The 15,549-nt window shown below is 45.9% G+C and overlaps 1 protein-coding gene across 4 annotated transcripts in view; it reads left to right on the forward strand.

Annotated features, from left to right (window-relative positions):
• The window catches only part of LOC110526596 (adenylate cyclase type 2), a 74,208-nt gene extending 58,687 nt beyond the window's left edge, over positions 1–15,521 (forward strand). For 3 of the 4 annotated variants that reach the window (XM_021607693.2, XM_021607696.2, XM_021607697.2), the window contains 14 exons: positions 2,064–2,141; positions 2,450–2,519; positions 4,396–4,493; positions 4,648–4,732; positions 5,287–5,424; positions 7,097–7,201; positions 7,490–7,674; positions 7,938–8,052; positions 8,186–8,386; positions 10,307–10,453; positions 10,566–10,673; positions 12,650–12,764; positions 13,710–13,834; positions 13,969–15,521. In XM_021607693.2, the coding sequence (XP_021463368.1) occupies positions 2,064–2,141; positions 2,450–2,519; positions 4,396–4,493; positions 4,648–4,732; positions 5,287–5,424; positions 7,097–7,201; positions 7,490–7,674; positions 7,938–8,052; positions 8,186–8,386; positions 10,307–10,453; positions 10,566–10,673; positions 12,650–12,764; positions 13,710–13,834; positions 13,969–14,115 (1,717 nt within the window). In that variant the 3' untranslated portion in view covers positions 14,116–15,521. The remainder of the gene's footprint in view (positions 1–2,063; positions 2,142–2,449; positions 2,520–4,395; positions 4,494–4,647; positions 4,733–5,286; positions 5,425–7,096; positions 7,202–7,489; positions 7,675–7,937; positions 8,053–8,185; positions 8,387–10,306; positions 10,454–10,565; positions 10,674–12,649; positions 12,765–13,709; positions 13,835–13,968) is intronic. The other variant, XM_021607694.2, reaches the window with a different exon arrangement.
• Positions 15,522–15,549: the final 28 nt, after the last annotated feature.

The following is a 15,549-nucleotide window of genomic DNA, read 5'->3' on the forward strand; positions in this document are numbered from 1 at the left end:
TGAGAATGGCCTAAACCAGTTGCCTCCCTGCACAGCACACTGGGACTGAATAACCTGCATGATCTTGGCTGGTTTACCAGCATCCATCTGTCTGTCTGCGTGTCAGTCTGTCTGCGTGTCAGCCGGTCTGTCTGTCTGCGTGTCTGTCGGTCGGTCGGTCTGTCTGTCTGCGTGTCGGTCGGTCTGTCTGTCTGCGTGTCTGTCGGTCTGTCTGTCTGCGTGTCTGTCGGTCTGTCTGTCTGCGTGTCGGTCGGTCTGTCTGTCTGTCTGCGTGTCGGTCGGTCTGTCTGCGTGTCGGTCGGTCTGTCTGTCTGTCTGCGTGTCGGTCGGTCTGTCTGTCTGCGTGTCGGTCGGTCTGCCTGTCTGCGTGTCTGTCTGTCTGCGTGTCGGTCGGTCTGTCTGTCTGCGTGTCGGTCGGTCTGTCTGTCTGCGTGTCAGTCGGTCTGTCTGTCTGCGTGTCGGTCGGTCTGTCTGTCTGCGTGTCTGTCGGTCTGTCTGTCTGCGTGTCTGTCTGTCTGCGTGTCTGTCTGTCTGTCGGTCTGTCTGTCTGCGTGTCGGTCTGTCTGCGTGTCGGTCGGTCTGTCTGTCTGCGTGTCGGTCGGTCTGTCTGCGTGTCGGTCGGTCTGTCTGTCTGTCTGCGTGTCGGTCGGTCTGTCTGCGTGTCGGTCGGTCTGTCTGCGTGTCGGTCGGTCTGTCTGCGTGTCGGTCGGTCTGTCTGCGTGTCGGTCGGTCTGTCTGCGTGTCGGTCGGTCTGTCTGCGTGTCCGTCGGTTGGCCGGTCTGTCTGTCTGCGTGTCAGCCGGTCTGTCTGTCTGCGTCTCTGTCTGTCAGTCGGTCTGCGTGTCGGTCCGTCTGCGTGTCGGTCCGTCTGCGTGTCGGTCCGTCTGCGTGTCGGTCCGTCTGCGTGTCGGTCCGTCTGCGTGTCGGTCAGTCGGTCGGTCTGCGTGTCGGTCGGTCGGTTTGCGCGTCTGTCGGTCGGTCTGCGTGTCGGTCTGCATGTCGGTCTGCGTGTCGGTCGGTCTGCGTGTCGGCCGGTCTGTCTGTGTGTCGGTCGGTATGTCTGCGTGTCTGTATGTCAGTCGGTCAGACACGACACGCAGACAGACCGACAAGCAGACAGACCGACCGACACGCAGACCGACACGCAGACAGACCAACCGACAGACACGCAGACGGACCGACACACAGACGGTCCTGCGTGGATTAAATCATGGATTAAATCATGTCAGCCGGTCTGTCTGTCTGTCTGCGTGTCAGCCGGTCTGTCTGTCTGCGTGTCAGCCGGTCTGTCTGTCTGTCTGTCTGCGTGTCAGCCGGTCTGTCTGTCTGTGTCTGTCTGTCTGTCTGCGTGTCTGTCTGTCTGTCTGCGTGTCTGTGTCTCTCTCTGTCTGCATGTCTCTGTCTGCGTGTCGGTCCGTCTGCGTGTCGGTCCGTCTGCGTGTCGGTCCGTCTGCGTGTCGGTCCGTCTGCGTGTCGGTCGGTCGGTTTGCGTGTCTGTTGGTCGGTCTGCGTGTCGGTCTGTCGGTCGGTCGGTCTGCGTGTCGGTCGGTCTGCGTGTCGGTTTGTCTGTCTGTGTGTCGGTCGATCGGTCTGTCTGAGTGTCGGTCGGGCTGTCTGTCTGCGTGTCGGTCGGTCTGCGTGTCGGTCGGTCTGCGTGTCGGTCGGTCTGCCTGTCTGCATGTCTGTCTGTCTGCGTGTCTGTCTGTCTGCGTGTCGGTCAGTCTGCGTGTCGGTTGTGTCTGCGTGTTGGTCAGTCTGTCGGGTCTGCGTGTCGGTTGGTCTGCGTGTCGTCGGTCTGCGTGTCGGTCGGTCTGCGTGTCGGTCGGTCTGCGTGTCGGTCGGTCTGCGTGGAGGTCGGTCTGCGTGGAGGTCGGTCTGCGTGTCGGTCTGTCTGCCTGCGTGTCGGTCGGTCTGTCTGTCTGCCTGCGTGTCGGTCGGTCGGTCTGTCTGTCTGCCTGTGTGTCGGTCGGTCTGTCTGACTGCGTGTCGGTCTGTTTGCGTCTGTCTGTTGGCCTCTGTGTGTCTGCTAGTCTACCTCTTCCTTATTGTCTGAGTGTTTTACAGGAACAAGTCCCAGAAGAGCAAGTTTGATGAGGAGCTGCACAATGAGATGACCACCACCATCGATGAGCTCAGCAGCAAGTGAGTCTCTATAGTCACTAAATATTCAAGACATTCAGAGAATAGTCACTAGGTAGGACTACAAGTTTAAGCCTAAACTCAGAATTAAGGGTCTAATGTTATCTAATCTTCCTAGCCACCAACATATCCCTTGAGAAAAGTCTTATATAGCCCATTGGGAATAATATTGACAAAGATGAGTCAAAGTTATCAGAAAATGTATTTTAGATATTGAGTTGTAAAAATAGAGAGCTTGCACTCACTCACACACACACCCACTCACTCTTTCACACACTTTTCCTCACACTCTCTCCCCATGTGACCTTCAGGCAGTGGGTGAAGTCTGAGGAGATTAGCAGTCTGGCTGTGTGGTTCCCTAAGAAAGAGCTGGAGAAACAGGTGAGTGTTTGTCTCAGAGCTGTCTAGACACTGTTGAGAGGAGCATTGCTGTCCTAGTATATACACTGTAGTAGGTACATCTCCACAATGAAAATCTCTAGAACCTTATAGATACAATATAAAGACATATCAGTTGCCTCTGGAATAACTACATGCAACTATCAATTGACAGACTCTATGGTCTTCATACACTGGAAAGGAACCTTTCTGTCCTAATATACAACATGTACAATGGCAATGTCAAGAGCCTTTATGTAAGATACAGTATAAAGAAAAATATTCATACATTACATTTTAGTTCCTAACCCTTACAACATGCTAAATGTTATATCGGAATCTATTTCTTTGGTTCAATCTCTTAATATCTCTGATTAGCCTACACAGACCGCACCTGTTCTTAGTGCTTTCAGAAAGTATTCAGACCCCTTTCCTTGTTTCCACATTTTGTTACGTTACAGCCTTATTTTAAATCGATTAAATCATTTTTTCCCCTCATCAATCTACAAACAATACTCCATAATGACAAAGCAAAAACAGCCTTTTAGAAATTTTAGCGTATTGTATGTATTAAAAATAAAAACAGATACCTTTTTTACATAAGTATTCAGACCTTTTTCTATGAGACTTCAAATGGAGCTCAGGTGCATCCTGTTTCCTTTGATCATCCTTGAGATGTTTCTACAAATGATTGGAATCCACCTGTGGTAAATTCAATTGATCCCACAGTTGACAGTGCATGTCAGAGCAAAAACCAAGCCATGAGGTTAAAGGAATTGTCCTAGGAGCTCCGAGACAGGATTGTGTAAAGGCACAGATCTGGGGAAGGGTATCAAAAATGTTTGCCGCATTGAGGGTCCCCAAGAACACAGTGGCCTCTATCATTCTTAAATGGAAGAAGTTCGTAACTACCAAGACTCTTCCTAGAGCTGGCCGCCCGGCCAAACTGAGCAATCGGGGGAGAAGGGCCTTGGTCCCTCTGACAGAGCTCCAGAGTTCCTCTGTGGAGATGGGAGAACCTTCCACAAGGACAACCATCTCTGCAGAACTCTACCAAATAGGCCTTTATGGTAGAGTGGCTAGACGGAAGCCACTCCTCAATAAAAGGCACATGATAGCCCGCTTGGAGTTTGCCTAAAGGACTCACAGACCATGAGAAACAAGATTCTCTGGTCTGATGAAACCAAGATTGAACTCTTTGACCCGAATACCAAGCGTCTCGTCTGGAGGAAACCTGGCACCATCCCTATGGTGAAGCATGGTGGTGGCAGCATCATGCTGTATGGATATTTTTCAGCTGCAAGGACTGTGAGACTAGTCAGGATCAAGGGAAAGATGAACAACCCTAAGCACCCAGCCAAAACAATGTAGGAGTGGCTTCGGGACAAGTCTCTGAATGCCCTTGAGTGGCCCAGCCAGAGCATGGACTTGAACCCGATCAAACATCTCTGGAGAGACCTGACAGTGCTTGAGAGGATCTGCAGAGAAGATTGGGAGAAACTCCCACAATACAGGTGTGCCAAGCTTTTAGCGTCATACCCAAGAAGACTGAAATCTGTAATCGCTGCCAATGGTGCTTCAACAAAGTACTGAGTAAAGGGTCTGAATACTTATGTAAATGCCATATTTTTATTTTGTTTTTAATAAACTTGCAAACATTTCTAAAAACCTGTTTTTGCTTTGTCATTATGGGGTATTGTGTGTCGATTGATAAGGAAATGCTTTTTTAAAATAAATTTTAGAATAAGGCTGTAACGTAACAAAAAGTGGGAAAAGTCAAGGGGTCTGAATACTTTCCAAATGCACTATACATACTGTAAAAACTGTGTACTTTAGTATTTGTGAGAGGTTCAAACATGACTTCTTCTTTCCTCCCCAGTACCGAGCCATTGATCTGCCCATGTTCAAGCACTACATCGGCTGTGCCACCTTCATCTTCTTCTGCATCTTTGTGGTTCAGATGTTTGTGACAAAAGAGTGAGTGATTTTCCCTTGTGGCTATAAGAAACATATTTCTCAACCGGTAGTAATAATAGTTGTTCCTCTTAAACCATGGAAACAATAATGGCATGACAACCATTATTTAAACTTTTGGGATTCAGTGTTGGATCTTTCCTTTTTCATCCCTCAGTTCCAAAATGTTGGGAATGTCGTTTGGAGTGCTGGCCTGTGTCCTCCTGTTGACCCTGGGCATCTGTTTTGCAGGTCACCTGCAGGTCAGTGGGAGTTTTAGGCTTAGGTCACAACAAGCCCTATTTCTGGACAGGGCAAGGCTTAGTTGACTGTGTGGGGGTGGGGTACTGTGTGTGTACTGTGTGTTTCTTACTGTGACAGTGGAAACACGCTTTCTGGCTAGGATGCATAAGCAATTCCATCTATCCCCGGGTCTTTTCCTGTGAAGTTGTACGTTGACGTTATGTGGCCATTGACAGCTGGTGCATACCATCTCAATGCCATGGTGCAGACAGACAGGCAGTGTAGTTATTACATTCAGTAGTCAGAGATACACTGAGTGTACAAAACATTAGGAACACCTTCCTACTATCATACCCCATTCAAAGGCACTTAAATCATTTGTCTTGACCGTTCACCCTCGGAATGACACACATACACAATCCATATCTCAATTGTCTCAAGGCTTAAAAGTAAGTCACACATTGTCTCTTCCATGCATTTCACCCCCCATATACACACTCATCCCTTCCCCTCTCCCCCTCCTATCCACTCCTCCTCTCCCATGGCTGGATGCCTCACTCCTCCCACCGCTCAGCGCTTGTTTCCGGAGAAGTTGTCGTCCTGCCAGTGGCTGCCTGCTGTGTCCGAGGCAGTGGTCAAGAGGCCGTGTGTGCGCCTCCCTCTGGTCACTATCACCACTGCGGTCATCATCATCCTAGCAGTCTTCAACCTGGTAAGTTAACGCAACCAATGACTGCCTCGCCTGGTTCACCAACTACTTTGCAGACAGAGTTCAGTGTGTCAAGTCGGAGGTTATGTTGTCCGGACCTCTGGCAGTCTCTATGGGGGTACCACAGGGTTCAATTCTCGGGCCGACTATTTTCTCTGTATATATCAAGGATGTCGCTCTTGCTGCGGGTGATTCCCTGATCCACCTCTACGCAGACAATACCATTCTGTATACTTCTGGCCCTTCCTTGGACACTGTGCTAACTAACCTCCAAACGAGCTTCAATGCCATACAACCCTCCTTCCGTGGCCTCCAACTGCTCTTAAACGCTAGTAAAACCAAATGCATGCTTTTCAACTGTTCGCTGCCCTCACCCGCCCGCCCGACTAGCATCACCACCCTGGACGGTTTCGACCTAGAATATGTGGACAACTATAAATACCTAGATGTCTGGCTAGACTGTAAACTCTCCTTCCAGACTCATATTAAACATCTCCAATCAAAAATCTAATCTAGAATCGGCTTTCTATTTCGCAACAAGGCCTCCTTAACTCACGCTGCCAAACTTACCCTAGTAAAACTGACTATCCTACCGATCCTTGACTTCGGCGACGTCATCTACAAAATAGCTTCCAACACTCTACTCAACAAACTGGATGCAGGCTATCACAGTGCCATCCGTTTTGTTACCAAATCACCTTATACCACCCACCACTGCGACCTGTATGCTCTAGTCGGCTGGCCCTCGCTACATATTCGTCGCCAGACCCACTGGCTCCAGGTCATCTATAAGTCTATGCTAGGTAAAGCTCCGCCTTATCTCAGTTTACTGGTCACGATAACAACACCCACCCGTAGCACACGTTCCAGCAGGTTTATCTCACTGATCATCCCCAAAGCCAACACCTCATTTGGCCGCCTTTCCTTCCAATTCTCTGCTGCCAGTGACTGAAACGAATTGCAAAATCGCTGAAGTTAGAGACTTTCATTTCCCTCACCAACTTTAAACATCAGCTATTTGAGCAGCTAACCGATCGCTGCAGCTGTACATAGATTGGGTGGGCTATTTACAGAAGGACTATCTACCTCATCCCCATACTGTTTTTATTCTATTTACTTTTCTGCTCTTTTGCTCACCAGTATCTCTACTTGCACATCATCATCTGCTCATTTATCACTCCAGTGTTAATCTGCTAAATTGTAATTATTCGCTCCTATGGCCTATTTATTGTCTACCTCCTCACGCCTTTTGCACACACTGTATATAGACTTTCTTTTTTCTACTGTGTCATTGATTTGTTTATTGTGTTATTGGCTTGTTTATTGTTTACTCCATGTGTAACTCTGTTGTTGTCTGTGTCACAATACTTTGCTTTATCTTGGCCAGGTTGCAGTTGCAAATGAGAACTTGTTCTCAACTAGCCTACCTGGTGAAATAAAATAAAAAATAAAAACAACTCACTATCTCACTGATTAAACATAGAACAGAATGCCCTAATGTGTACATGCAATTACATCAACTTTTTATAGCAACAAGAACATTAGCTTCTTATTGTAAGAAGAACATCAAGTCACCAACAGACATGCCAATAACACATGCTTCACAGCCTTTTTGTTTTCGGAGTCAGACCCACTTAGCGGTTGACTGTCAATGAAATCTTCTTGTTCCCTCTAGTGCTTCATCCAGACAAAGTCACTGTGTGATATCAATGGTAACCCTGATCTGATTCCATCTGACAACTCCAGTGAGCAGCATCCAGGCAGCCTGTTCTACCTGCCGGTGAGTGATGCCTACAATATCCCTCACTAACAGGTCTTCTGTAGCTCAGTTGATAGAGCATGGCACGCTTGCAACACACACTTATGAAATTATACTTTCCATTTCGGTGTTTTTATTGTTTGCAAATATATACTCTGCCATTTCAAATAAATATAATCAATTACAAATAATAAACATTGAAATGAAGAACTGGCACTTTCCATTGATGGTTTTCATGGTCTCCTCACTCCATTATCTCTCTCTCGCTCGCTCTCTCTCTCGGTCTCTCTCTCCCCATCTTTCTCTCAGTACTCTGTGTTCAGCTGTATCCTGGCTCTCATAGCTTGTGGAGTGTTCCTGAGGGTGAGCTTTGAGCTTAAAGTGGTCTTCCTCACCCTGGCCTCCACAGCCTACTACATCATCATCCTCAGCGCCAAGGCTGGTCTCTTCAGCTGCTATGGACAAATGCTTTACAACCAACTCAATGAAAACAGGTACTATATCATGTGTTGTGTACCAGGCCTGGGGTAGATTCAGTTTTCAATTCAAGAAGTGATTCAGGAACATTTATATATTATTAAGTCATTTCTGATTTGTTTTCTATGAAGGTTGTTTCAATTAATTAATTGAATTTCAATCCACTTACTGAATTGACCCCAACACTGTTCTGTAATGTGCATCAAACACCTGGTACTATATCCTACCTGGTTTATGCTGAGCTTTAGATTACCTCTAACCCCTGAGCTCTGTGTTCCAGAACTGAGGACTCTGGGACCATCCTGAGAGCATTGGGGCTGGTCAAACACCCTAAGGTGATGAGCTGCATATACATCACCTTGTTCCTGGTCACCATGCTCATCATCTCATTACAGGTCAGGACATGTTCCTCTTCTTTGTTGGCCTCTGTTCTCCTCTCATTGTCTTGTCCCCTCTCTTCCCCTACCCCCCTCTTCCACTACCTCTTTCCTTTTACTACTAAATGACCACATCACTTCTGTCCCGTAGAATGAGTCATGCTTCCGCCAGGACTTCCTTCTGAAGAACAAGAACCGTACGGAGCAGGATGAGATCGAGACCAGGGAGAACCTGAACCGCCTGCTCCTGGAGAACGTGCTGCCGGCCCATGTCGCTGCGCTGTTTGTTGGGGAGAATAAAAAGAACGAGGTGGGATTCCTCACAAACACTTTACTTACTGAGAAGTACAAGGTAGGAGTCCAGGATGGATGACTGGTAGTCGACTGAGTCCAACTCATCCTCCCCTCCTCCTCCTATCTGCACTGGGGTCCCATCTCCTCTGGCCTGCACTCACTAAAGCTTAGTGGGAAACACTTAGTCGTGGAATTGTTTGGATTTACCCGTAAATGGTTTATTATGATTTCCAGTAGTGTGGCTAAGGGATGGAACCCCCAGGGTAAGGACGGTCCCACTTCTATGGATCATTGTACCGTATATCAGTGCCTGTCTCACCCCACCTACCAACCCACAGCTCCATGAATCAGCCCCTTCATCGGAATTGTGATTTGTGATGTCATCTTTGTGTCAGCATGGTAGAGACAGAGCCACTGCATTCTTACAGCAACATCCTCAACTCCTACTGCCCCTACTCACAGCCACTCTCAAATAGTCCACATTCAACGTCCTCAACTCCTACTGCCCCTACTCACAGCCACTCTCAAATAGTCCACATTCAACGTCCTCAACTCCTACTGCCCCTACTCAGTCACTCTCAAATAGTCCACATTCAACATCCTTAACTCCTACTGCCCCTACTCAGTCACTCTCAAATAGTCCACATCAACGTCCTCAACTCCTGCTACCCCTACTCTCAGCCACTCTCAAATAGTCCACATGATACAGACATAAACACACTAGACAAACCACTGATAAGCATAGTCACTTAATAAAAGTTAAAAGAAATTAACAATATTTATTCTGAACAAGTTTGACAATACTCTGTAATATATTTTTGTCTTACTTCATAAGATATGACAAACTTGCAGAAATTCAGAGCTTGGCCTACATTTACCGCTGAAGGCTATGGACATCCCCTCCTCTATGATGTCTCCCTCACTCCGGCCCTCCACAGCCCAGGCACAGTGTTATGACCAGCGTGTTACCTCTAAATCACCATGGACATCCCCTCCACTATGATGTCTCCCTCACTCCGGCCCTCCACAGCCCAGGCACAGTGTTATGACCAGCGTGTCACCTCTAAATCACCATGGACATCCCCTCCTCTATGATGTCTCCCTCACTCCGGCCCTCCACAGCCCAGGCACAGTGTTATGACCAGCGTGTCACCTCTAAATCACCATGGACATCCCCTCCACTATGATGTCTCCCTCAATCCGGCCCTCCACAGCCCAGGCACAGTGTTATGACCAGTGTGTTACCTCTAAATCACCATGGACACTCTGACACACTTTGACTAAGGTCTTTAAGTCAGTGACGGAGAAAATAATTCAGCCTTTCTATAAATCTGGTTGAACTATTTACTCTTGACATGTTTTTCTGGAAGCACAAACACAACAGAACAGCTATTTGTGTTTGACATGTAGGTTACAGCCTGAGAAGTAGTCTACTGAAGTTACTTCAGTTAAAGATGAGTGTTCATCAGCTTAGCTTGAACACTGCATATACCTGACAATAGTAATCCCAATTGATGACACATTGTCAAATCAAACAAACAACACAACAAAAAGCATGAGAAAAAAAACCAAGAATAAATATGCTTTGAAGTTTTCCTCAGAGATTTGACATCTAGGAGCAGAAGCATGGGACTTCGATGGCCTCACTCTCTACCAGAGAATGGGTTTTAGAGGCCCTGTTTAACATTGGCTCCTCTTGTACAGCCTAATCACTGGCTATTTCCTTGCCAGACGTCAACACAGTGAAAACAGTTAGGAACGTCTGGCACTGGAGGAACTGTTGTGGTGTCTGTCTCTCTCAGCATTCTGAATTAGCTTTCTCTTAAAGATGTGGCTCTGTGCTCTAATGTCTCCTAATATTTATTGTGTGAACCTGAAACTTCCCTGTATCTCTGTTGTGAAGTGTATGTCTATGTTCTTCTACTTAGTGTTACTACATGGCATTGCCTCTTAAGTTGTACACCTCCTTCCTCCTCAGGACCTGTACTACAAGTCATATGACTGTGTGTGCGTGATGTTCGCCTCGGTACCGGACTTCAAAGAGTTCTACACGGAGTGTGACATCAACAAGGAAGGTCTGGAGTGTCTGAGGCTCCTCAACGAGATCATAGCAGATTTTGATGAGGTCAGAGAACCGCTGGCAGCCATCAACAAACAAAAATTGCACATGTCCCAGTAATAGAAATAAGTACACAGCTAACCCTGGCTCACTTATCCACTTGTTTACCCACACACAGCTGCTGTCCAAGCCCAAGTTCAGTGGAGTTGAGAAGATCAAGACCATCGGAAGCACTTATATGGCAGCCGCAGGGCTGAGTGGCACCCCAGGACAGGAGAATAACCAGGTAGCTGCTAACTATTTGACCCAGGTCATGTGGCCGGGAGGGGGGTTACACAGCATGCAACTGTGCATACCTTTTGATTTTCTATACTATAGAACTTTACCATAAAACCTGGTTAATGACGCATTATAGATGAAGTTGGGTATGTACATTTGAAGTCAGAAGTTTACATACACCTTAGCCAAATACATTTAAACACAGTTTTTCACTATTCCTGACATTTAATCTTAGTAAAAATTCCCTGACTACCTGGCATGATGACTCCTAGCTGTCCCCAGTCCACCTGGCCGTGCTGCTGCTCCAGTTTCAACTGTTCTGCCTGTGATTATTATTATTTGACCATGCTGGTCATTAATGAACATTTGAACATCTTGGCCATGTTCTGTTATAATCTCCACCCGGCACAGCCAGAAGAGGACTGGCCACCCCTCATAGCCTGGTTCCTCTCTAGGTTTCTTCCTAGGTTTTGGCCTTTCTAGGGATTTTTTCCTAGCCACTGTGCTTCTACACCTGCATTGCTTGCTGTTTGGGGTTTTAGGCTGGGTTTCTGTACAGCACTTTGAGATATCAGCTGATGTACGAAGGGCTTTATAAATAAATTTGATTTGGTTTGGGTAGCCTTCCACAAGCTTCCCACAATAAGTTGGGTGAATTTTGGCCTATCCCTCCAGACAGAGCTGGTGTAACTGAGTCAGGTTTGTAGGCCTCTTTGCTCGCACACGCTTTTTCAGTTCTGCCCACAAATTTTCTATGGGATTGAGGTCAGGGCTTTGTGATGGCCACTCCAAAACCTTGACTTTGTTGTCCTTAAGCCATTTTGCCACAACTTTGGAAGTATGCTTGGGGTCTTTGTCCATTTGGAAGACACATTTGCGACCAAGCTTTGACTTCCTGACTAATGTCTTGAGCTGTTGCTTCAATATATCCACATCATTTTCCTACCTCATGATCTATTTTGTGAAGTGCACCAGTCCCTCCTGCAGCAAAGCACCCCCACAACATGATGCCACCCCCATGCTTCACGGTTGGGATGGTGTTCTTCTGCTTGCAAGCCTACCCCTTTTTCCTCCAATCATAAAGATGGTCATTATGGCCAAACAGTTTTATTTTTGTTTCATCAGACCATTTTCCCAAAAAGTACGATCTTTGTCCCCATGTGCAGTTGCAAACCGTAGTCTGGCTTTTTTATGGTGGTTTTGGAGCAGTGGCTTATTCCTTGCAGAGTGGCCTTTAAGGTTATGTCAATATAGGACTCATTTTACTGTTGATATAGATACTTTTGTACCTGTTTCCTCCAGCATCTTCACAAGGTCCTTCGCTGTTCTGGGATTGATTTGCACTTTTCGCACCAAAGTACGTTCATGTCTAGGAGACAGAACGCATCTCCTTCCTGAGCGGTATGACGGCTGCGTGGTCCCATGGTGTTTATATCTGCGTACTGTTGTTTGTACAGATGAACATGGTACTTTCAGGTGTTTGGAAATTACTCCCAAGCATGAACCAGACTTGTGGAGGTTTCCAATGTTTTTTCTGAGGTCTTGGCTGATTTCTTTTGATTTTCCCATGATGTCACCAAGAGGCACTGAGTTTGAAGGTAGGCCTTGAAATACATCCACAGGTGCACCTCCAATTGACTCAAATTATGTCACTTAGCCTATCAGAAGCTTCTAAAGCCATGACATAATTTTCTGGAATTTTCCAAGCTGTTTAAAGGCACAGTCAACTTAGTGTATGTACATTTCTGACCCACTGGAATTGTGATACAGTGAATAAGTGTAATAATCTGTCCGTAAACAATTGTTAGGAAAATTGCTTGTCCTAACCGACGTGCCAAAACTATAGTTTGTTAACAAGACATTTGTGGAGTGGTTGAAAAACAAGTTTTAATGACTCCAACCTAAGTGTATGTAAACTTCCGACTTTAACTGTAAGTAGTAGTGTCCTGTGTGTGGACTTCATGATGAACTGTGTTGTTTCAGGACCGAGATAGGCAGCAGGCACAGATGGGGAACATGGTAGAGTTTGCCATTGCCCTCATTGGCAAGCTGGATGGCATCAACAGACACTCCTTCAACAGTTTTAGACTGCGTGTGGGTGAGTAAAGCTTGGGCACATGAACTATATTCATTAACTACCCATTACGTCTGCAATGCGTTCGGTTCCATCCATCTTTATTTGGGTTTCATTCTAGTGCTAAGAGTTTTTCCCTGAGCACCTGACCTGGTCAGGAGAAATTGTGAGCTCTAGTTATAGAACAAAACACTCCTGGCTCTGTGATACCCAGTCTATCTAACCACGTAGGACATTCTTTCTGTCCCCACAATAGCTAACATTGACTCCATGATTCCGCTGGTCTCCCTGTGTACTGTTGAGACAGTTCTCAGACAGCTTATTCTGAGCAGATCCCCCAGGCTTTAGGAAAACATTTTATAATACTTGAGAGATAAAAGCACACATTAGTGTTTTAATACAAACACAGAAAGCAAAATTCAAAGGACTTATTCATGTGTCTCAAGAAAAATCTAAATAAAACAAATGAAGTCCACATAATTCTCCCTGGAAGACATTTTTTATTAAAACGCAGATTCCAACATGAACAACTGGCAGTGGTGACAGGTAGCCTAGCGGTTAAGAGTTGGGCCAGTAACCAAAAGGTTGCTGGTTCGACTTACCGAGCTGACTTAAGTGAAAATTCTGTCGATGTGCCCTTGCGATACCCCAATTGCTCATGTAAGTCGCTCTGGATAAAAGTGTCTGCTAAATGACTAAAACAGAACTGTAAAATGGCTTTGGCTCCCTGTGGTTGACTCAGCCAGACAAGCTGATGGCACTTGTTTGACCCTGTTAGTGCATATCACTGAATTGAGCATGTCATTTGTATTTTATTTCCAGTTCTGTGGCATAAAATCGGGTCAGTCTAGCTGATAGTCAGTGTCTTGGTCATCACATTCTAGTAGACTACTCTACAGTATGTGACTGGTTTATTCCCAGCAGGTATCTTATGTGTGCCCTGTGTCACTGTCTGCCTGCCTTTCACAGGCATTAACCATGGGCCTGTTATTGCTGGGGTGATTGGAGCCAGAAAACCTCAGTATGACATCTGGGGCAACACCGTCAACGTGGCCAGTAGGATGGAGAGCACTGGAGAGCTGGGCAAGATTCAGGTTCAGTACAACAACCTAGTATTGTCCTTGCTAGTCTGGCTGGAGAGATGAACTATAACCACACAAAAACCATGGCTGCATGCATTCAGCATAGTAATGTGTCTTGTTCCTTGCTTCGTCTGTTTCTGCTCCAGGTTACAGAGGAGACGTCGGACGTGCTCCAGAAGCTGGGCTACTCCTGTGAATGCCGAGGCCTCATCAACGTCAAGGGAAAAGGCGAGCTGACAACCTTCTTTGTGTGTACGGACATGAGCAAGCAGCAGGGAATGGGCCTGAGCTGAGGTCTACGGTGAGCACACTACTGTGTGTGTGGACTCTGGGCCTGGTAGCGCATACGTGTGCTGGGTCGGTTACAGGACACAGTCTAGCATTCAGCACAGACTAATTACATGAACGCACATAAGTTAACATGCTTAGACTAAACCTACTGGAGCACACAAATATAATCCATCCCAGTGCTTCAGTCAGCGACGATCCTGACCGGACCAGATCAAGACTTGAAGACGTGGTCCTAGAGGTTATATTTTGGATTATTCTTCATTGGAAATAAATGCTTAGTGCTGCTGATTTTTTTTTTGAGAGAGAGAGATATAGTTCTAATGTATGCATTCAATTAGACTGACATGGAGGTTACGTCAAGCACTGGCCGTCGTCATACTGGATTCTATCACCTAATACTCCTAGAACCTTTCTGGAATCATGAGATGCACCAAAAACATCTTCAGTCTGCTCAAAACTGAGCTGTTTATCAAGCAAATGGTGACTAAAACAATGGAGTGAGTGCTGCTGCATGTGGAGTGACAGTACATACTCGCTGCCATGGTTTTCTAGACCTTAAAAGGTAGACTAAGCAAAATGACATTGTCATGAGCTGCAAGACTTGTGCACGGGTTCCCTTCACGCTGTTACAGCGTGGTAGCAACAGAACCAAAACAGCGGAGAAGTTTAAACTTGCGCTTTAACGCGCGGTTGTGGAAATTGACCCACTATGCTGTTTACTTTGGTCATATCGCTGAGTCTACCTTTAACAGTTTGTTTAGTGAACAGTCACCCTCTAATCATTTCTTATTTTTCTGTTTGGTTTCTACGACCATGGGACTAAATGTAAATATCGAAGCCAAATATCCTGCCTACTGAAACAGCTGAGACCGATGGACAGTTTATATGGTATGATGTCTTTCAAAAATAAATGATGAATAAGTGCTATATGCACAGTAAAACATTCTGGTCACTAATGAAAAGCTTAATTTGACTGAAACAAAATGATCCTCAGTGCTGTGCAGTATGCTTCAGCCATATTAGTTGTAAAGGTATAGATTGCATTGACTAGCCAACAAACTGCAGTGTCTTATATGCTGCCTGTGAATCGCTGGTCAAACTAATATTCTATTTGGTGTCCTTTGTGTACCTAAACACACAGGTTAGAATAATACTATGACAATGCCCTTTTAGTATAAGCGCCATTTAGAAAAGACCACCTGAAATCTCAGCCTGTTTGGTGGGATGGAGTTTTGGCCAGGCAGTAAATTAGTAAAGACCGATAAGAGTTCCAAACCTCTCGGCCAATAACAGTTTGTTTTCAGTTCCCCAATCACACCACTGACAGTCCTAGCAAAGAGCCAATTTAGCTAAGAAGCTGTTTGAGCATTGTTTAATTAAACAATCACAATAAAATACTTAACTGTTACCCATAAATTATTTGATAGATAAAAGGT

Source organism: Oncorhynchus mykiss, chromosome 6 (assembly GCF_013265735.2).
Source record: "Oncorhynchus mykiss isolate Arlee chromosome 6, USDA_OmykA_1.1, whole genome shotgun sequence".
Classification (NCBI taxonomy): Eukaryota; Metazoa; Chordata; class Actinopteri; order Salmoniformes; family Salmonidae; genus Oncorhynchus; species Oncorhynchus mykiss.